The sequence below is a fragment of the Natator depressus genome, chromosome 7 (genome assembly GCF_965152275.1).
Source record: "Natator depressus isolate rNatDep1 chromosome 7, rNatDep2.hap1, whole genome shotgun sequence".
In the NCBI taxonomy this organism is placed as follows: Eukaryota; Metazoa; Chordata; order Testudines; family Cheloniidae; genus Natator; species Natator depressus.
The window spans coordinates 9,048,683-9,071,578 of record NC_134240.1 but is presented as its reverse complement, the minus strand read 5'-3'; the positions used below and the strand labels follow the sequence as shown (position 1 = coordinate 9,071,578).

The following is a 22,896-nucleotide window of genomic DNA, read 5'->3' as shown; positions in this document are numbered from 1 at the left end:
TGGCACCTTAGAGACTAACCCATTTATTTGAGCATGAGCTTTCGTGAGCTACAGCTCACTTCATCCGATGAAGTGAGCTGTAGCTCACGAAAGCTCATGCTCAAATAAATGGGTTAGTCGCTAAGGTGCCACAAGTACTCCTTTTCTTTTTGCGAATACAGACTAACACGGCTGTTACTCTGAAACCTTTTATTATTTAGTATTTCTAGAGAGTGACAGCAAGGTGCTTGGCTTTCTGTATGTGCATAAAGTATTATGTGGTCCAGACGCTGGTCTCATTTATGCCAGTGTAATTCTGGAATAACTCCCATTGTATTTACTGGAATTACGACAGATGCCCAGGTAGCTGAGGTCAGTATCTGGGCTGTGATCCCTGCCCATCTTGCCATAGAAAATACTGTATGCTTAGATGGAGGGATTAGAAGATGGGGGTCCCTTGCTAATCCAAGAGGCATGGGATTTAGTTTCAGGATATGGTTTTGAGGGCTGCTGTGAGATTTGCTGCTGTTTTATTTGTTTTGTATTTTTAACTGATTAGAGCCTGAAACATGCATTCTTTTCTAGTAGTTTAAATCCAAGTAAATATGACACTGTAGCAAGCCCTGGCCATCTAAGAACGTGACCGTTATCGCCTCGTGGCCGCCAGTGTCTGCACAGTGGCCGTGAGGCCAGAACTCAGATCCTCCCTAAAAAGCAGTATAGTCCCCTTCCACTTGAGCTAAAGGAGAATTTGTTTCCGACTCTGACATGTCAGCATCAGTACTGCTATACTGCCAGGAGAGGGCAGAGGCACGCAGTAATGGTACTAGCTCACAATGATGAGCATGTCAAGGAGAGGCCAGGGGAGCAAGGCTTCAGAGAAGAAATGTGATTTCAGGAAGGTTTTGATAGTAGATGGAGAGGTTGTTTGGCACTGGAAGAGGAGGGAGGATGGTTCAAAGCAGAAGGGTCCGCATGGAAGAAAGGGCAGACGCTTCAGACAAAGCCTTTGGAATCACCATGTGTAAAGAATTCCCTTAGCAAATCAGCCAAGCGTTTCCTGGTTGTGAGCCTTTGCAAATAAGAAAACACTCATTGTCCTTTTGAGGACTCCGCATTCCTAAGAGCTGTCAAGAGCTCTGCCGCTTGGCCACACTGTAAACAGATGCCCTTGCACCTGCTATATTTAGTCAAACAAAAAGGGGCTTCTGACAGGCTGGTGAACAGAGGGAGCTGCCCCTTGGGGGAAGAAGATTCACTGGATCAGAAGGGTTCAGTGTTGGGTTTTTCATGTTTAGAGAGAGGTCAGATCACACAAGTGTGCCCCTACCCTCTGGTTCTGGCAGCTGAACTCCAGCCCCGTCGATAATAAAACCTTAAACTCCACTTGCTGGCAACTGAACCTCAGGGCACCATGTGACAGCCCTGATCATCTCCATCGTAATCCCATGGAATGCCTACTTACAGACACTGATAAGCGTTTAGGGCCCTTTGCACCCCTCCGGCGCACGGTATGGAAGGCTGCTAACACATCTGAGTGCAAGCAAAATGCAGTCAGGGAGGCGCATGGAAGGAGAACTACCACTGTGCAAAATGCTTCCCCAGTCCTGGAGCTGACAGCACTTCCTCCACATAAGATCCCACCATACTGGTTCAGGGCCGGGGTGGCATGGCTGGCAGGTGGGGACAGAGCCAGGAAGCAGCATTCCAAGCTTGTATTATTTCCAGTGGACATTCCAGTTTGTTCTGAGCAACCTCACTGAGTTCTGTGTACGGCTTGCCCCCACAGTCCCCATGGGGGAAGACTGTGCGCACCTACAGACAGGGAGATCAGAGACAGCACATTCCTGAACTGGCCCTTTTTTCAGAGGGAAGGGAAAATCTAGAACAGTGCAGAGATGCCGGCTCTCTGTGCAAAATATTGGAACTAGAACTCCCATGAGTTCCTGGACACGATGTGATTCCAAGGTCATGCCTCCGCCAACCTTCCACGCTAGCACTAATCCCTCTGCCACGGTGGATTTTGCATTGGCTTTGTCGAGTTGTAACACAGAGTTTGTGTTACCCTTTTCCAATTCCAGGGTGTCTTTTCTCTGCTTAAGAGGATGACTTGCCCCTTTGAAATCTGACAAGGTTTTCAAAAGAGATGAAAAGTCGTCAAATAGCTCCTATCTGTTTAACAGGGTGTTTTTCATTCCCTTTTCGCTATCTCTCCTACAGGTCTTTCTGCTTGTTCCCTACTAATAGGCAGGAAATTAAATGCAATAAGTCATAGTTCTTCTGAACCATCTGTACTGCAGGGGAACAAAAAAATGAGGAAATCAGAATGACTTGGGAGGGAATGGAACCTGGGTAAGAAAACAAAGTTGCTTTGTTCTTTTTTTCAGGTTTTACATTGAAAGCATCTCCTTTCTGAAGGACAGAAACACAGTAGAACTCTTTTTCCTGAATGCAAAATCTTGTGTGCACAAGGTAACGTGTGATGTTTTTTGAAACATTTACCCAATATTATGCATTTTCCAGTACTAGAGCGCATCACTAGACTGGCTGATAAATTAGGTATTAATGAAATCATATTTCTAGATTATACTGAAGGATTCAAATTTAAACACTCCTCCAACTTCAGGTACGTAGATGAATGGGACGGGGATGGTTTCAGGATGCGATTTTCACAGCCCTCTGGCTTTCAAAGGGGCTAAACCAAAATCCCACATCCAAATATACCCAGACTTTGGAGTGTTTGAAATCTGGATCAGAATTTTGCAGCTAGCCCTCAGCTCTAATTGACATCATACATGTGCTTCCCGCATACATGTAATATTCAATGGCTAACGCAAGTGTCTACCTTAGTTCTTCATTAATCTCAACCACTGCTCTGCATCAGTGCACAAGACATATTCATTTGAATGTGGTTACTTCTTTCCCTGAAGGTACCCCATAAAGTCAAGAACAAAGAGAACATACTTTTAATATATATATACAAGTGTATGTACATGGGTACACACACACACACACACTCTCTCTCTCTCTCTCTTTCTGGTTAGGAAGTTAACATTTTGTGTATAGAAAATGCAAAAATTCACACTTTTTTTAAACTTTTTTTTTTTTCATCAGGATGTCATGCTACCATGTTTTAAATAGTATAAATTAGCTCTCCAGAGGAAGGGGAATCTCCCTCATCCTAAGTGAGGATTGTATGGGCACATCAAATAAAACCACAGGTGCCAGTCTGCCAAACTTTTGCTGTAACAGGAACCATGTTTCAATAAATGCCAATGCAGAAGTGTCTAATGTTTCTGTGATTCTTCTGCTACTGTCAAGTCAAGCAGCTGGCACTTCCGTTGTTGTTTTTCATGCAACCTGCCTAGTTGTGAAGCGCGGGAAGTGTGGAACTCGATTCTGACAGGTATTAGAGAGAAACAGAATAATCTGCTCATTCATTAACTGGTATAGTGATTCCATATATTAGTTCAAATTCATCCCTGTGCAACTCCATTGTTTGCTAACATTCACACACATCACATTTTAAAGGATCGTAGATCAAAAACTGGTATTTCTGGCTAGGTGGAAACCTTACACAGAATATTTAATGGCAAGAATGTGGATCTCACTTGTATAGGAATTTGTTTCTGGGAGAGTGAGAAAAATGGAACCCCACTTCCCACCCCTCACCCCCCAAAAAAAAAGTTTGTTTTTTTTTTAAAGTAAACATTTGTTAAGAGTCCTGGACCTCATTGGCCGAGCTTAATAGCCAACGAGTCTCAAGTTCAGTCTATTCGTCCTCTCAAGTAAGTGTCTTGGAAGTTGGTAGAAATTGTTTCAGGGAACACTGAAACACAGGCACAAAAGCACAAAAAATATAGAATTGGAAAATGTAACTGATTTAGTCATGGGATATTCATGGGGTGAAGAATATTACCACTGTCCAGAACTAACTTGCTATTAAAATAAATGCTAATCACATCAAAACATTGGGTTACCTGGTGTGTGTGTGTGTGTGTGTTTGTGTATGCAGTATAAAAGGCAAGGGGAAAAAACACTCCATATATAAACATATATGTCATCTAGCCAGCCAGGAAGACTCGCATCTGGCCCTGATAAATATTATTATTCACACAGCATAGTTATATAGTATTGAAATGAACTGATGATCATGCGCAAAGTGCTGGAATAAACATTGTGTATCATGCAGTGATTTATTTCAGTACTTTGAGTGTCACTGTTTGAATGAGAGTCCTTTTTATTTCGTTAGGCCTGTGCTTTAATTGGTATTAGTGTACAAAGTGCCAGCTGCCTGATTTTGCACGGCACAACTGCCAGAAAATGAGAGAAATACTTTTCCCTAGTGTACAGTTTCTATAGGAAGCATAAGGAGAGGGAGCTTGGCTTAAAATTCAGAAAGGAGGTTGGCTGTAAAGAAAAGTTTCAGAACAGCCTTGAGATACTAACAAAGTACAGGTTTCAGAGTAGCAGCCGTGTTAGTCTGTATTCACAAAAAGAAAAGGAGGACTTGTGGCACCTTAGAGACTAACCAATTTATTTGATATTTATTTGAAATAAATTTGTTAACAAAGTACAGTAAAACCAGGCAGCCCTTCTCTTTGTATAACTTCTCATTCCAAGCTGGTGAAACGAAAATGAACCCTGAGCAAAGAAATTTCTCTGTTTATAGATCATTAAAAATCAAAGCAGACTTGTTGCCTCTTAGTCATGCTGGTTAAAACTGAGGCTGCACGGGCATGACAGCAGCAGTGCAGGAGAAGAGTTTTATCTTCACTTGCTAATAACATTGAGTGTACAGTCTGGCAAAGACTCAGAAGGAACAGAACCTATGTGAATGGGGGTTTTAAGACAATACTGTAGCACTGTGACCTAAGTCTTCACTTGGCTTCACGTTGGGGTACCATCCCAAAAGATCCTTACACTGCAGGATCCCGTGCCAAGAGAACAAGATTGGGGTCAAGCTTTTCTGAACTCAGCAGTGCAAGCCTGAATATCTGTGGGTTTAGCTATCTCTGCTTGTTGTGTTGGGAATATGTAACCATGTGCTACAATACCATGCCCCTAATTCACCTCAATAAATCCCTTCTTTTTGATTGCAAGCTCTTTGGGGCAGGGACTGTCACTGTTAGTACAGCATTAAGCACAGTAGGGCTCCACCTGGCTGCTGCATTATAAATGTTAACATCTTGGGCTTGATTATTAGTATTTATGCGTACACGTCTCTGTTCATGGCAGTAATGCGATTCACAATCATTCTTGATGGTATGTTGAATATTCCTAATGAGTTAGATAAAGCCACAAATATGTGGGATTTGCATGTGCAAAAGGGTTGATTGTACATATAAAAATGGGCAATCGGTTGTGTGTGGTTGGAAAATCTGAAGGGTGTCTGGAAATTTGAGTCAAATTAGTCTTTGGCATAGCTCCATTGAAGTCAGTGGATTTACCCTAGGGATAAATTTGGCCCATTGCCTTTTAACACTAAAATGAGTTACTTTCTGGTTATTTAATGCCATTTGGGGAACAGCTGATCACAGTTATGTGAGATTTCAGTTCATTAGAGATAATCAAAAATGCAGTTTACATTTGTGTTGAATTAACACTCTCTCATTTAAGAACTGGAATGCAGATGAGATGATGGGCACCTCAAATGTATTCAAAAGCCACACTAACTCAATAAACATTGTAGTCACTTTCGTTTGTGCTTCAGGGCAAGGAGATGCAGTCAGAGTAAAGGGCAGTATCAGCTACAAAATATAACCAGATTCCCAACTTCAGTGAAGCAACCTACGGCTAGTCACTAATGACAGATCAGATGTTCTCTGGTATTTCTCAGTAGTTAATCCAGGTAGGGAAGCTTAGACTTGTGTGGATTTCTTGTTTTGTTCTTGTTTTTGTTTCTGTTTTTCGCTCCACTCATATTGGATGTCATAAGGAACCCCAATGTCTTTAAAAGCAACAACCTATACTTGAAGCACATGATGCAGGGATCTCCGTAATGCACCTGTGCTCTCTGTTTACCTGAATGATGAGATATAAAAGGCCGTATCCTACCCTAGATCTTTACATGAAGCTCCCATTGTGGGACAGGAATGCAGTTCAAAACGTGGGTGATCAGATAGGAGGGTGTGAGGGAAATATGGAAACTGGATGGGTTGATAAAGACTGCTTAAAATAGCATCTTAATTATTTTCACAGAACTGTTCTCAATGTTCTTTCACATTTCACTGTGTAAAAAAACAGAGAGAAACTTTAAAAAAAGCCCCAGTCGAGGAAAGCACTTGCGCCTGTATTTAGCTTAAAGTGTGTGCTTAACTTCCGGTGACTTTAATGGGATTTAGGCAAATGCTTAACTCTGAGCATACGTTCTTTCCTGGATACTGATGCTTTCCTGACTGAGAGCCTAGCTGGACGGGTATGTGCAGTTGTGGAGTGAGCCATGTGTTGGTGCTTTCATTTCAGTGGTACTCTATCCATATGGGGTGAAATTCACCCTTGTGCCAAGGGCCAGTGCAAGGCTTAAGCGACAGCTAAGCCCTACTTTGAGGGACCAAGTTCTACTTAAATGTGATTTAGGCCTTGTGCCTGTCCACTGCCTCGGAGGAATTTCCCCCATAGCTTGTAAAGTACCGTAGAATCCTTCAGGCAGAAAGTGCGACCTAATTATATAATTATTAAAAAATATGTATTGGCATCACTGTTTACATGGGAGAAGCGCTCCATAGAATGTAATCTTCGTGTGTCTATGGGGCAGTTTCTCTGAAGCTCGTCTCTAGGTTAGGTCCTATTCTCCGGTTTAGTTTCCACTCTTTTCCTCCTCCAATACAAAGGGAATCCCTAATCTAGGGGAAGGGAGATCAATGCCTTAAACATCTCGGGCCAGATTCTGATACTTATTCCCGTTCAGGAGCACTTTGCTCCACAAGGGGTCATTTGGATTTCAGTTGGCCGGCTCACAGCATAAAGTACTACTCAATGTGAGTAAAAGTGGCAGAATCTAGCTAGCCTACCAGGCCAGCATCTCCAGGTGCCTGCTGCGCTTTAAGGGAGCCCAGGGTCAGTGTGCACGGTGACCCTGCTGTCCCAGGGGAGTCTGGACAGTCCTTTTGCTCTAGGCTGAACATACTGGTGAACAACCGGCCCATATGGAGCAGAAAATGAGCCTGCTCTATATAACTTCTCTCCCTTTTCCTCCTTCCTTGAGCTCTTCCTCCCTTTGGAGCACCGAGCCAGTGACCCCTTTCCATGGAGGAAGCTGGGCAGTCAGACATATGATCCCCATAGTAAGTGTATGATTCGCTAAGGGCTCGTGCTCTTTGTATCTTCTGTCAGCCAAGTGCATTGCATGTATCAGGGGCTCCTTGCGTCCCTCCATTTCCCCTGCCCCACCAAGTCTCCGTGTGCCACTCTCCCGTCCTCCCCTATTTCAAGGACTCCTTGTAACTCCTCCCACCTCCTCCCTTGTGCTCCCCCATGGTCCCCTCCCCCCATACAGTTGTTTCCCATTCTCCCCACTTCCATGCCACAGGATCTGTGTGCATCCCATTTGTCTCTTCCCTCCCCAAGGCACAGCGGGGCTCTGTGGGCCCCCCATTCACTCCCTCTGCTACATGCCAGAGTGCCTGTGTAACCCCCGCAACCTCCAAGTCTCTCATCCCCTACTCCAGGGTGCCTGTGTAGCCCCTCTATTCCCTACTCCGTGTCTCCCCCCCTCCCCTCTTGTTGATCCCTGCTTTGCCCCTCACACACTGCTTCCCCCTTCTGGTCCCCACTTCCTCCACTTTTCACCCCATCCGTCTGGTTCCTGCTACATTTTCTCCGTCCCCACTCTTGCCTCTTCCCTTTCCGGGTCCCCATTTCCCCCTCACGCTCTGCTCTTCCCTCGCCCTGCCAGTCCCCTCCCTACAAGCTCTCTTTCTACACCTCTCCTGTTTCAGTTAGAGCCCAGGCTACAGCCATTCTTCTCCCACAGCAGGTTAAGCTGCTGCCTCTGATACGTGTGGGCAGCAGAGTGAGTCTTCTGCCTGCAGCACCAGGGCCCTGATTTTCCTGTGAATCAAGCTTTTCTGGTGTTCCGATTTGCAGCCATAGCAATAGACTTGTGCCCATTGGTGACTAGCACGTTCCCTGAGATTCTGGAATTGACGGGATGTTCCAAAGCTAATCTGCTACAGACAAACCGAGAAATGCCCTGAGTTGAGCGTTTACAACTGGCTTCGCTTGGCCAATTAACCATATTTACTCTCACGCTCCTGCCGCCCCATCTTGACCACTTCAGCAGCAAAGTCTTTCTTCTTAATTTCATCACTGACCTGGCTTTCAGCACCGGCCGGTCTCTTGCAGTGCATGTTATGTAAGGTCCTTGCAGCAAGTAATACCAAGTTACACACCTAAAGAAAAAACTCCTACTACATACTAGCCGGCACAATTCATTCTGTGTTTACTATGCTGTCCACCTGACTTGGCTTTCCCCATTTACCGGGCAAGACAAACAATGCAAATAAAACCCCATTTAACGTGAACTCAGCTCTGCCACTCAGATGTTCCAAAGGAGTGTTTCCTTATCACTGGCGCATACATGAGTACTGGTACTTCAGGCTTTTATAACTAGTACTCTGGGGTCCCTTTCCCCACCCCTCCCTGATGAGGTGCTGTTTTTTTTTTATTATTATTTTTTTCTGGACATCACTGCAGCTCAAGTCCCATTCACTTCCGAGTGGTCTAATAACCTGCCATGTAGCTAAACCTGCACCAAACCCGGTCTTGCAGTCTGCCTCCCTCCTTCATGTTTTACCTGGAGTTTGGAGCAGCCCAATGTCCATTGCCAGTTAGAGCATGAACAATTGAACGGTAGGCAGTGCTAAGTGTTATATGGATGAATAACAAAGAAGAGAGTCCCTGTCCCCGGAGATCTGAATCTAGATGTCAGATTGGACACAACATGTGAACAGAACAGAGTGGATTGGGGCAGATGGAGGATGTAACAAAGTCAGTGGAGTTTAGCAGGAAGTTCTGAAGTCTCAGCTCACCACTTGGCTAACCAAGGCCTGACAGTCATGAGTTTTAGACATCTCAGCTGAGGTAGGCCTGAGCCACTGACATGGGCACCAGGGATCACTGCCAGGAAAGAGATCTGAGAGGTTGTCTATCCCCACTCCGGCTGTTGATTGACAGCACCTACCCAATCTGTGGCTGCTTCTTCAGTCTCAGGGTTGCATTAGCTTCTGAGCCGCTATCCAACCCCTGCACTCAGCCATGAAGGAGCCTCCATGGAGCGGCACTCTGTGGTGCACTGGGGCTTTACGCCGTGCGCTCGGCTTCCTACGGCTTTCCTGCCCCCTCAGTTGAGCGGGACTCAGGGGTTCCACTGCACCCCAGTACTCTGTACACCTATGCTCTGTACGTTAATGAGAAAAACCTGTGCACCACACAGTGTAATTAAATAATTATGGGATCTCGAAAACAAACCAATCTGCTCTCCACCAGTTGGGTCGAGTGCAATACGTGTGGCTAGAGCTCTTGATAATGAAGGGACTTGTGGAGTCTCTGCCAGTGCCATTAGTAAGTTCCCACTGTGTTCTGGATTCTAATATCTCCTGACGTTTTTGAGTGCTTGACTTTGCAACCTTAATGTTCTTTTAAAGTAGGTTTTATTAGTGGAACTTCCCCTGTTTTAAAACAAAACAAAACCCCAAAAATCCAGACCTCTTATCATGTGGAACCACACTGACCCCGCAAAAACAGGGTTCGGACCTTTAGATTCACTGCATGGATCTCAACCACTTCAGTTAATGGAGAACTGGGGCCCGTCTCCCTCTGATCCTATTCTCCTCTTCCACCTCCCGCTCCCTCCTGCATTCAAATCAACGTGCTGTCACTACCACCGCCTCCTCGTCCTCCACGCTGCCTGGACACCAGAAGCAGGAGCACTGAATGCAAAGGAGGGAGTGTTCCTGCTCACAGCCCCTGGCTGGTGGGTTGAGAAGAGCAGTTGCAGAGAAGTCCTTCTTAGGCCCTGCAGTCCCAGGAGGAAGCATGATCCATGGGGATGGCACGTGCTCAGTCTGGTCAGCACATAGGAGCTGTGAGGGGATGGAGCATGCTCAGTGCAGACAGAGACTTTGGGGAATTTAGCTGCCAAACTCTAACAAGTCTCATCTGAGCATGTGTAAACTGAGTTGTTCATGGTTTTTTTTGAGGCCTATAAATTAGCCACATTTGGGCAAATTTGGGCAAATTTTCAGGGAAATGGCAAAAGGGACATCCTTGGTCTTGGGGTGGTGCTTCTGACAAATTTCAAGTCCCTACTTTAGAGCACAGAGGTGCCAAAGTGTCTCAACAAACCATGGGCAAAACAGTGTATTTTCCCTTATCTCACTCTGAGAAATAGCCTCAACTGTTTAATATAAAACTTTCCCCAAAAATATCAGTGGAGACAGATGCCTGGAGTGGAAAATTTCAGTCCAAATAATTTAACTTTGGCAAAGTTGTAAGCCACTGAAAACAGGGTCTGATAATCGGATGTGTGGGGCAGTCTTACCTCTAGGTGACACTGTTAGCTCTGCCTATAATTAAGATGCACACATAAATGACAGTGATCAAAATAGGGCCCCTAGGTATCTCTTTTCAATTACTGGGTATTCATCTCTTATTAGTGTTTGCTTCATTTGATCATGTTATCCAATGTAGCCTCCCTAGAAGAGTGAGTTGTTACATTTGCTTGGCCTACTTTAGTCCTCCGTAGCTACCTTTGTCATATGATAACAGGTTGTTCCTACTCACCACACCTTCCATCATTAGAGCCACTCCCATGCTTGAGACTGTCACTCCCGAATGATTTTATCAAAAGGAGAGTTGTAGAGCTGTTTACAAGGTGAGGATCTGATTTTCATTGACTAATACTTTGCCATTGGGCTGTCAGACATCCCAGAGATCATTGCACTGATCTGCTTTGGGAACTGGTGGTGATGGGCAAGAAGATAGAAAGGTGGGCCTTGTTCTGCATTCTTATTACTGCATTCACTTACGCTGTGTCCACGTACAGCCAGTTGTCTCCCTTGAAACACTTTACAGCATGTGCTGTGGTCCTCTCTCTCTGTCTTTAGTGAGCCTGAAGTACATGCTTAAATTCTTTCTTTGATGAATTAGGGCCCAAATTCTGCCCTGAGAAGGCAGGATTTGGCCTTTACTACTCATTGTGAATATTGATGCTCTCCTGCTCGACAGTACTTACCACTCAGCTTGGACAGCTGCTAGGTCCTATTATTAGTCTAACATTATTCTGCCTCACAAAAGCCACCTGGACAAGTTGGGCCAGAGTCAGTCCTGCTGTAAACCCATGGACTTCTGGAAAGCTACACCAGCAGATGAATTTGGCTCTTCAGTTAAAACAATTGGTCCCTCCTGCAAAGCTTAATTGAAAAATATCAATTCCATCCCCTTCCTGGAGCAGCTCCGTTGATTCTGGCTAGACTTATTTACATCTGAAATGTGTAAGAATCAGATGCCATTATCTGAATTACATCCATCTACTTAACCTCTTCCTGGTAACCTTATTCCAGCTTGGGATAACTCGAGGAAAATATCCTATCTTCATGTTCGACAGGTGGTTCTCAGAGCATGCTGCAGACTTAGCTCCCAGCCCCTTGGCCTACTTGCCTAAACTTATGCTTAAATGGTCCAGCCATCCCAGGACATGCAAATTAATCTTTATCAGTGTGTCGTTCCCCTCTGGTTTTGAAAATTGCTATGATTGCTGGAGTAGTGCTGAACTGTCATCGCAGAACCTGGAACCACACGCAGCTCTGCCGGTTTGGGATTGTTACAAACTCAGAATACTGCCTGGCTTTGTTGGAAAGGCTTCCCAGCCTTTTGAATGAACACATGTTGATGTATAGATTGGAGTCCACCCACAAGCATGGGCTAGTGGTTAGGGCATGGAATGAGTGGTAGGAGACTTGGCTTTAAGCCCTGGCTCTGACCTGATGTGTGACGTTGGGTAAGTCACTTCTTCTCTCTGTGCCTCTGTTTTCCCTCCAACTCTGTCTATTTAGATTTTACACTCTTCAGGGCATGTGCTCCCTCCCCCCCCCGCCCCCAGTTTGTACAGCACCTTGCACAGTGGGATTTCTAGGTGCGACTTTCATACAAATAATAAACAATTGTTGAAAACAGTCCACTGTGTCCTAAAGATAAGGCCAGAGTACAGCTGGCCCTAGGGAGAGAAAGGGCTCCTGGAGCCTCTTCATGTACCAATGCACTCATGCAAGAGTCTGAAAAGACTGGGGAATGCAAGGCCATGAGACATGCTTGCAACAGTTGGGGGTAGTGAAGTCATCACCTTGTTTTAAAGGTATAGTAAGATCTGCAGCTCCCCTGAAAACACTGGGTCTGATTCTTCACTGCCTTGCATGGTGATTGAGGCCTGTGTAATGCTGAGTGCTTGGGCCAGATCCTCAGCTGATATAAATTGGTATCATTCCACGGAAGTTAGTGGAGCTAAGCTTGATTTACATGACCTTAGAATCTGACCTCATGTTGCACAGGAGTAAATGTCTACACAAGGTGCAAGGCTGTGGAGAAGCAGGCCTATTATGCCTTCTATGATTGTAATGCTCCCCAGCCCTGTGGTGTGTCATCTCTGTCCCCCCTCACCCCCCCCCCCCAGCTATTATGGGCACTAATTTGGCTTCCATCTAATAGACTGGGATTTTTATAACTATCCAGAATGCATTTTTTCATGGCACTGTGGTGTGCAGAATTATCAAACTTACAATTAGGATTTGGGTGTTGAATGTGCAGTATGTTTCCATTCCACGAGCAATGCGCCTTGCTGTAAAGGAATGAGGAAGACGGTGCTTGTAAACTTAGTTGCAATGTTCCGTCCAAAATAGGTCAATATGGGGAGCAACACAATTAATAACATGCCCCGAATTATAATTCACAAGCAAAACAATATACGGACGCAGGGACATGGATCAACAAAATCCTAGGATGGAGACTGAAACGACACTCAAAGCAATCCCTGTTGAATGATTGAATGGATTTGAATGCCAGCCTCTTAATATCCTGGCTAAAGAACTTTGTTCAGTCAATTGTCATGTTGTTGTTTGTTAATAGTAATTATCACAAAACATCATAACATGCATAGGAGAGCCCCAGCACCTCTTAAAATAGGTATTTACAGCCATGTAAATACATATTTAAGATTGGTATAATAATAATCATAATTGTTATTAATGATAAGTGTTTCACTTAGCTTTTCATCTTCAAAGAAAGAGTTTTGCAAACATTAAGCATCACACTATCCCTGCCAGGTAGCCAAGTATTAGCCCCATTTTATAGAGGGATAAACGGAGGCATAGAGGGTAAGTAACTTACCCATGGTCCCATGGTGATTCACAGTGGCAGATTTGGGAATAAAACCCAGACATCCCGGGTTCTAGTCCTGTGCTCCATCCATTAGGAACACTTATGCATGCTTTTAAGTATACCGTAGTGGTATGGTTACCGCTAAGTGGGTTCTGCCATGATTAACAGACATGTATTGTAACACTGTGTTTAACGTTCCTTAGAGACCCACTGGATCTCATGTACCAGTAGGTGTGCCTACTTCTTTCTAAACAGCAGATAAATTCAACAGACTGTGCGGATTCTTCTGACAGTCACAACTGATCATAACAACAGGTTTCAGAGTAGCAGCCGTGTTAGTCTGTATTCACAAAAAGAAAAGGAGGACTTGTGGCACCTTAGAGACTAACACATTTATTAGAGCATAAGCTTTCGTGAGCTACAGCTCACTTCATCGGTGTGCATCCGATGAAGTGAGCTGTAGCTCACGAAAGCTTATGCTCAAATAAATTTGTTAGTCTCTAAGGTACCACAAGTACTCCTTTTCTTTTTGCGAATACAGACTAACACGGCTGCTACTTTGAAACCTTTTGTTATTTGTGACACTTGTTTGGCGTGAATAAAACACATCGGTACAGAATGCTCCTAGTCTGGGGACGGCCTAGAGATCACTTCCCTGTCATAGTAGCAACACCTGTTGGAAGGGGGACATTCCTTGTCATCTAACATTCTTGACAGGCTTGCTGGGAGTGGGGGAGGGAGAGAGAGAAATGGCTTGTACTGCTGGCAGCATCAGCAGAAAACGACCTTTCTGTGAAAACTGAATTATTTGCCAGCTCACTTTGAATTCAGCCTCTGTGGGCCTCAGCTGCTGTAAAGCAATGTGGCTCAAGATCTCTCTCTCTCTCTCTCTCTCTCTGAGGACTGGTGGCTGAGTGGTTAAGGCATTGGATTACAATCCCAGAGGTTGTAGATTTAAGTCTTGCTCAATCTCATACCCAATTTTGCAGCTCCATGAACTGGAGTATCTGATCTATAGGGTGGGGGAAGTCAAAGGCAGCCAGACATGATGCTAGTCACATCACTTCCTTGTGTATGGTTGGCTATGGAAACTAATGTGTTGGAAACTGCATTAACCTGGTGAGCCGTGTGAGGCAAACTTTGACTCTTGCTATCTCTCTGTAATTCTCTGGGGCATCACATTACTGCATCTTACCTCTCCATGCAGAACTCCTGAAATTCCCACGAGGCTCAGAGTGTGCTGAGGCTTGAGTTACGAGAGGCGGGTGTCACATGTTCAGTATTCTCCCCTGTAAAAATGAAAATATTTACTGTTTGAAAATTCATTGGCCCCACTCTGCCCTTTATGAAAGTGGCAAGGGGATATTTTCCCTAACCCAGGAGTCCAAATGTAAGCAACTAGATGGTGCCCCTAGCCTAGCTGCTGGTGGTGGAATGTGGTAGAAATCCCAGTTCCTGCAAATGCTTACGCATCTGCCTGACAAAGGTGAGAATGGGCCCATTCACATGTGCCAAGGTGGGGTGTTTGCAAGATAAGGGTCTTGACTTGTAAACTCTTTGAGGAGATGTTTCAGAGTAGCAGCCCTGTTAGTCTGTATTCGCAAAAAGAAAAGGAGTACTTGTGGCACCCTAGAGACTAACCAATTTATTTGAGCATAAGCTTTCGTGAGCTACAGCTCACTTTATCGGATGCATAAAGTGGAAAGTACAGTGAGGAGATTTTATATATACACACAGACCATGAAAAAATATACATTGTAAGGAGAGTGATCACTTAAGATGAGCTATTACCAGCAGGAGAGTGGGGTGGGGGGAGAGAAAACCTTTTGAAGTGATAATCAAGGTGGGCCATTTCCAGCACATTTCCAAGAGTTAACAAGAACGTCTGAGGAACAGTGGGGGGAGGGCGGGAGGAATAAACAAGGGGAAATAGTTTCACTTAGTATAGGTTTCAGAATAACAGCCGTGTTAGTCTGTATTCCCAAAAAGAAAAGGAGTACTTGTGGCACCTTAGAGACTAACCAATTTATTTGAGCATAAGCTTTCGTGAGCTACAGCTCACTTCATCCGATGAATCCGATGAATGCATCCGATGAAGTGAGCTGTAGCTCACGAAAGGTTATGCTCAAATAAATTGGTTAGTCTCTAAGGTGCCCCAAGTACTCCTTTTCTTTTCACTTAGTATAATGACTCAACCACTTCCAGTCTCTATTCAAGCCTAAGTTAATTGTATCCAATTTGCAAATTAATTCCAATTTAGCAGTCTCTCCTTGGAGTCTGTTTTTGAAGTTTTTTTGTTGAAGGATAGTCACTTTGAGATCAGAAATCGAGTGACCAGAGAGATTGAAGTGTTCTCCGACTGGTTTATGAATGTTATAATTCTGACATCTGATTTGTGTCCATTTATTTTTTTACGTAGAGACTGTCCAGTTTGACCAATGTACATGGCAGAGGGGCATTGCTGACACATGATGACATATATCACATTGGTAGATGTGCAGGTGAACGAGCCTCTGATAGTGTGGCTGATGTGATTAGGCCCTATGATGGTGTCCCTTAAATAGATATGTGGACACAGTTGGCAACGGGCTTTGTTGCAAGGATAGGTTCCTGGGTTAGTGGTTCTGTTGTGTGGTATGTGGTTGCTGGTGAGTATTTGTTTCAGGTTGGGGGGTTGTCTGTAAGCAAGGACTGGCCTGTCTCCCAAGATCTGTGAGAGTGTTGGGTCATCCTTCAGGATAGGCTGTAGATCCTTGATAATGCGTTGGAGAGGTTTTAGTTGGGGGCTGAAGGTGATGGCTAGTGGCGTTCTGTTATTTTCTTTGTTGGGTCTGTCCTGTAGTAGGTGACTTCTGGGTACTCTTCTGGCTCAGTCAATCTGTTTCTTCACTTCAGCAGGTGGGTATTGTAGTTGTAAGAATGCTTGATAGAGATCTTGTAGGTGTTTGTCTCTGTCTGAGGGGTTGGAGCAAATGCGGTTGTATCGTAGAGCTTGGCTGTAGACAATGGATCTTGTGGTGTGATCTGGGTGAAAGCTGCCGGCATGTAGGTAGGAATAGCGGTCCAGTAGGTTTCCGGTATAGGGTGGTGTTTATGTGACCATCGCTTATTAGCACTATAGTGTCCAGAAAGTGGATCTCTTATGTGGACTGGACCAGGCTGAGGTTGATGGTGGGATGGAAATTGTTGAAATCATGGTGGAATTCCTCAAGGGCTTTTTTCCATTGGTTCCAGATGATGATGAAGTCATCAATGTAGCGCAAGTAGAGTAGGGACGTTACGGGACGAGAGCTGAGGAAGCATTGTTCTAAGTCAGCCATAAAAATGTTGGCATACTGTGGGGCCATGCGGGTAGCAGTGAAGGTATACATTGTCCCCAAATGTGAAATAGCTACGGGTGAGGACAAAGTCACAAAATTCAGCCACCAGGTTTTCAACAATTTCCGTCCCACCATCAACCTCAGCCTGGACGAGTCCACACAAGAGATCCGCTTCCTGGACACTACAGTGCTAATAAGCGATGGTCAGATGAACACCACCCTATACCGGAAACCTACTGATCGCTATACTTACCTACATGCCTGCAGCTTTCACCCAGATCACACCACATGATCCATTGTCTACAGCCAAGCTCTACGATACAACCGCATTTGCTCCAAGCCCTCAGACAGAGACAAACACCTACAAGATCTCTAGCAAGCGTTCTTACAACTATAGTACCCACCTGCTGAAGTGAAGAAACAGATTGACATAGCCAGAATACCCAAAAGTTACCTACTACAGGACAGGCCCAACAAAGAAAATAACAGAACGCCACTAGCTGTCACCTTCAGCCCCCAACTAAAACCCCCCCAACGCATTATCAAGGATCTACAATCTATCCTGAAGGATGACCCAACACTCTCACAGATCTTGGGAGACAGGCCAGTCCTTGCTTACAGACAGCCCCCCCAACCTGAAACAAATACTCACCAGCAACCACACACCACACAACAAAAACACTAACCCAGGAACCTATCCTTGCAACAAAGCCCGTTGCCAACTGTGTCCACATATCTATTCAGGGGACACCATCATAGGGCCTAATCACATCAGCCACACTATCAGAGGCTCGTTCACCTGCACATCTACCAATGTGATATATGCCATCATGCGCCAGCAATGCCCCTCTGCCATGTACATTGGTCAAATTGGACAGTCTCTACTTAAAGAATCAATGGACACAAATCAGACGTCAAGAATTATAACATTCAAAAACCAGTCGGAGAACACTTCAATCTCTCTGGTCACTCAATTACAGACCTAAAAGTGGCAATTCTTCAACAAAAAAACTTCAAAACCAGACTCCAATGAGACACTGCTGAATTGGAATTAATTTGCAAACTGGACACCATTAATTTAGGCTTGAGTAAAGACTGGGAGTGGATGTGTCATTACACAAAGTAAAACACTTTCCCCATGTTTATTTCCCCCCCACTACTGTTCCTCGCACATTCTTGTCAACTACTGGAAATCGCCCACCTTGATTATCACTACAAAAGGGTTTTTTTCTCTCCTGCTGGTAATAGCTCATCTTACGTGATCACTCTTGTTACAGTGTGTATGATAACACACATTGTTTCATGTTCTCTGTGTATATAAAATCTCCCCACTGTATTTTCCACTGCATGCATCTGATGAAGTGAGCTGTAGCTCACGAAAGCTTATGCTCAAATAAATTTGTTCGTCTCTAAGGTGCCACAAGTACTCCTGTTCTTTTTGCGGATGCAGACTAACACGGCTATTACTCTGAAAAATAACAAACTAGGTCCTTGCCCTGAGGAGTTGCCATGTTTTAAGATGTACATATCTTTGGCTCAATCCCATGTCCGTTGTGCACTCAAACGTCTCATTACTTTTAAGGTGTGCAGGACTGGGCCCCTGTGCTTTGACAGGGTACGTCTAGCCAGTTGCAATCAATAAAGATCTATGCAGAAAATATGCAATTACAAGATAAACTGAGTGGTGACTGGAAGAGAGAGAGAGAGGCAAAGACACACACCAAACAGCGAAATATCATATCTGTGACCTGAGTGCAGCCAACTGGTCTGGTGAAACTTGTAGGACCTGAATGTACTAAATTGCAGAGACAAAGAAGTGGTTCATTATACACCACCGTCACATTCAAATAGCAGCTCCCTCTCTTCTCTCCCTGAATCCTGTTTTCAGAATTTACTTTCTTGAATTAATCTAAAAAAATTAAACCCACAAATGGCAAAGTTACTAAAACTTTACTTGGCAATTCTTCCCTCCCCCTTCCCTCATTGCAGTGGTATGGTCTGCAATTGAGCGAGACCTAGAGGTACAGAGTAATGTGACAGCCTCCCAGATTCAGTAGTCCTGGGCTGTGTCCCTTCACTGCTGAGTCAGGATATGCACATTAATGTTTTCCTCTTTATGTAAACAGGGGCAGATTGAGGTAGAAAGTGAGACAATCTTCAGATTAGCAGCCCTGATTTTACAGGTAAGACTATCCTTTCGTGTGTGTGTATGTGTGTGTGTGTAGTTGCTTTTTAACATAACCCACAACTTTGAAACTTAGGCATGTTTGTAGCAATTTTTGGTTTATTTGTGCTAGATTTTGCATATTGTTTGTGAATGACTGGGGAGCTGCTATTTTATGCAGGCCCGTTATGGGATTTACTATTCAAACAATTCAGGTTGGAGAGTGGGAAATCAAGTGTAACCTTTTTCTGTAAGAAAGATCATTGAACAGAGTAATTCAATCAGGTCTGTAGATATTACAGCAGGTTTCTAACCTGGTTGTCCTCTTCCTCCTGTGCCACAAATAATTGACATGTGGCTGTTTTTATGGCACGATTTCAGAGTAGCAACCGTGTTAGTCTGTATTCGCAAAAAGAAAAGGAGTACTTTTGGCATCTTGGAGACTAACCAATTTATTTGAGCAATTAAATTGGTTAGTCTGTAAGGTGCCACTAGTACTCCTTTTCTTTTTATGGCACGAGATGTTGGAGGGGAAAGAGAAATAGAGTACTGTAGCTAAAAGTTACTACACTAGTTATATGAATTTTCCTTCAAGAGGACTAAAAAAAAAATCTAATTGTTTTTCTCTCTGTTTTGGTAAAAATAAATATTTTCCTCACCACTAATTTTATGTCAAATCATTAACATTGTTCATGTTATTTTTTGTCATTAGATTTACAATCTGTTTATGGTACAATCTGTGATTGAACACAATCTCTTTCTTAAAAGCGGCTTAACTAAGTTTTCATTGACAAATGCAAGGTGAGGTGTGTTGGCTTGGGCTGAGTGAATGATTGTTTTCATCTTCAATGAACACCGATCCATCACAACCGCTGACCTTCTTGCAATGTTTGCTTTTCGCAGGATGTAGCTGATTAAAGGAGAGAAAATGGGTCTTTCTGTTTATATCTCTTAAAAGTGACATGGAGTTTGAATGTGAAATTATCAGTGTTTTGGGAGCAGCGTGAACACTGGTGCAGGTGGATAACCTACAACCGCAAACACTAGGGGCCAAATTCTATTCTCTTACATATATGCATGCAGCTCCAGTGATTTCCCTGGGGTAGCATGACAAGAACTGAAGTCAGGATTTAGCCAAAAATCAAAAATTAACAATGCTGAGAATAGCAAAGTTAATACTCAAGACTTTTGAAGAGATTGTGTTTTAATTTTGTCACTATTTTTCAATTGTAGGAAGCTAAAGGTGACTATTCCAGGTAATAACATTTCTCTTTATAAAATGTATGTGCTTAATGGCTCTCTTTCTTAGGTTTGCTTTGTGTTTTAAGCAATCATTTTACTACCATCAGCAGCATAGAAAAAACCCCAGCCTTGTGCAGTAACCGAAGAAGTAAAATCACTGCCATGCCAGACAAAAATCTTTTGAGTTCGTGTGGTGAAGTGCTTGTTTTGTGAATGGCTTCTGAATTCAAACATTCTGTTCCAAACTATTCTAGTCAAATCACACCATCTAATCTGCAGTTCCTGGAAGGTGGGACGAAATAAATGCTACCACTGTTTCACATTAGAGACCAGGACTGTCCTGTGTCTTGGATCCATGTTTGTGAAGCTCCTAACGACCCTGTCTGTGCATAGTGCTAGTGCACACACAGAAAGATGGAGTTTGTCAGCTGCCCGCTTTGGAGATCAATGCCTTGCTTTCTTTTGCAGCTGCCCTGCAGGGGCCTCACTCTTCATGCACTTGACCTGACAGTTGTATTGTAGCTAGTGTGAGACTCCGAGTGGCTTTTGTTTAGCTACCTAATGCCACATAATCAGACAGCGTTTACCCTTGAAATCACTTTCTACCTGTTAAACTCTGTTCCTTGGGTGCAATAACCGGCTTATGGGGAAAAAAAGTAAAAGCTATAGGATCTGAGGGAAGAGACGTTCAATTAGAAACAGCTCACTGAACAAACAGAAATTCAGAAGGTCAGCTTTAGTCATGTTAATGTTTTACTACGGGCTGAATTTCCACATAGGAAGGATGGCTTGTTTACACTTCTGCTACAAGAGCTTTCAAGTGACGCTTTGTAAATGCAGGATACTGAGCTACCTGCTTGCCTGCAGTAACTAGCAGCTTGCTTCAGATTGCAAAAGCCAACAATAGTTTGCTTCAGCTTTTTGTAATAAAGGGATAGTTGTCAAATAAGTTCGGGTTCTTTTAACCAGGAACCCTGCTTCTCAAGAGCCTGGTCTTTCTTCCACCAAAATCCGTCACAAAACTCCCATTGACTTTAATGGTTCAAGGTCAGGCCCTTGAGAGGAAAAGATGATCTTGTGACTAAAACGCTGGACTGGGCCCAGGAGTTCTGTCCCCAGTTATGAACCTCACCAAGTCACTTAAACTCACTGTGCCTCCATTTGCCTATCTGAAAAATGGAGATAATATATTTCCCTACCTCACCAGGATGCTGTGAAGCTCAACTCACTCCTGTTTGCAAAAATGTGTTGAGATCATCACAGAGAAGGTGCTACTGAAATGCAAAATGAATTACTTCAGACTGTTCTTTTTACAGTGCCGCTCCCACCCTGAAAGTGCTTTTTTGTGCAATGGTGCAGCTGCTATAATTGTTCCAGAATGGGTCATAAAATATGAATTAAAACCAAATGTGTGTGCAAGACTCCTCTAGATGAACACTATAGCCGAAAGAAGGAATTCGGTTCTGCATCTCAAGAGCGATTATTTGGGTCACCAGTGGTAAGGAAACTAGCTCAGTTAACGGCATATCTTACAAAAATATTATGAAACAGGTCTTCTGTGCCAAACCCTCCTTTGATAGGAAGAATACGTTCCAGACACAGTGTCATTATTTATGCAAGTGTAGTATTTTAGCAATCTTCCCTGTTATCAGTATCTGGTTTCTGATGTATTAGTTGTTCATCATCAGTTTGGAACTGGATTTTGAATCAGTTTGGACAGTGGCTCTCATGAGATTTTGTTTACTTGATATTGCGACAATTAACTTTTTAACGTGGGATTTTATTTTCAATGAACCTGCAGTAAATACAGGAATCACCTAGGGATTTGCTTGCAAAGAGCTGAAAATGGGCTACACTTCAGAGAGTTTTAAGTGATTCCTTCTGGGCCTGGTTGATTTTCACACGTCTGGTCGTAAAAGGACTTTTTTGGACCTGCATATTGAAGCTGTGCATGGAAAAGGAGTTACTAGGTTTGAAGGTTTTTTTTAAGTATGGTTCATACCCTGATGTTGATCTGTGCATTGAACTCCCATTGAAGTCAGTGGGAGTCTTGAATGCGGGCTGACCGTTGGTGGTGGCCAAAGGAAAGGGAACTGTCATGGTCCAAGAAATTGTAGCAGTTGCTGAGCGGGAGAGCACTTTTTTGAAAGCTCTTATTTTCAGAGGACATAGTGTTTGCTTACTTGAAAATCCTACTGTAAGGAGAAGCCCCGGACTTTGCAGTAAGTCAGCAAAATGGCCTCTGGCATCTGGAAGATAAAGAGCCTCTGATTTTTGTCTTCCTCAGGTTAATTCTAATATGGGCAATAGAATCTTGGCCTGAGGAATTAGGACTAGGATAGGCCTTTATTTAGCTCAGAAAGAGGGATTTCCAGAGGAGGTAAAATTTTCAAAAATGCGTAAGTGACTAAGTCCCATTTTAAAAAGTGACTTAGGAGTCTAAGTCCTATTGACTTTTAAGATTTTCTAAAAATCGAAGTGCCTACGCCACTTTTGAAAATGGGACGTAGCCACTTAGACATTTTTGAAAATTGAACTTGCGGCCAGGTTCTAAAGGTGCGGATGAGAGACTAACTGGATTTTCAGATGTACCTATCTGCATTTTTAGGCACCTAAATACCCTTAAAAACCTGGTCCATAGGCATTTTTGAATAGCTATCCCATATTAATATCTCATATAAGAACATAAGAACGGCCATACTGGGTCAGACCAAACGTCCATCTAGCCCAATATCCTGACTTCCAACAGTGGCCAGTGCCAGGTGCCCCAGAGGGAATGAGCAGAACAGGTAATCAAGTGATCCATCCCCTGTCGCC

The 22,896-nt window shown here is 43.7% G+C and overlaps 1 protein-coding gene across 2 annotated transcripts in view; it reads left to right on the top strand.

Annotated features, from left to right (window-relative positions):
* FRMD4B (FERM domain containing 4B) overlaps positions 1-22,896 on the top strand; it is a 192,971-nt gene that overhangs the window by 115,562 nt on the left and 54,513 nt on the right. For both annotated transcript variants that reach the window (XM_074957463.1, XM_074957464.1), the window contains 3 exons: positions 2,367-2,451; positions 18,800-18,856; positions 20,071-20,093. In XM_074957463.1, the coding sequence (XP_074813564.1) occupies positions 2,367-2,451; positions 18,800-18,856; positions 20,071-20,093 (165 nt within the window). The remainder of the gene's footprint in view (positions 1-2,366; positions 2,452-18,799; positions 18,857-20,070; positions 20,094-22,896) is intronic.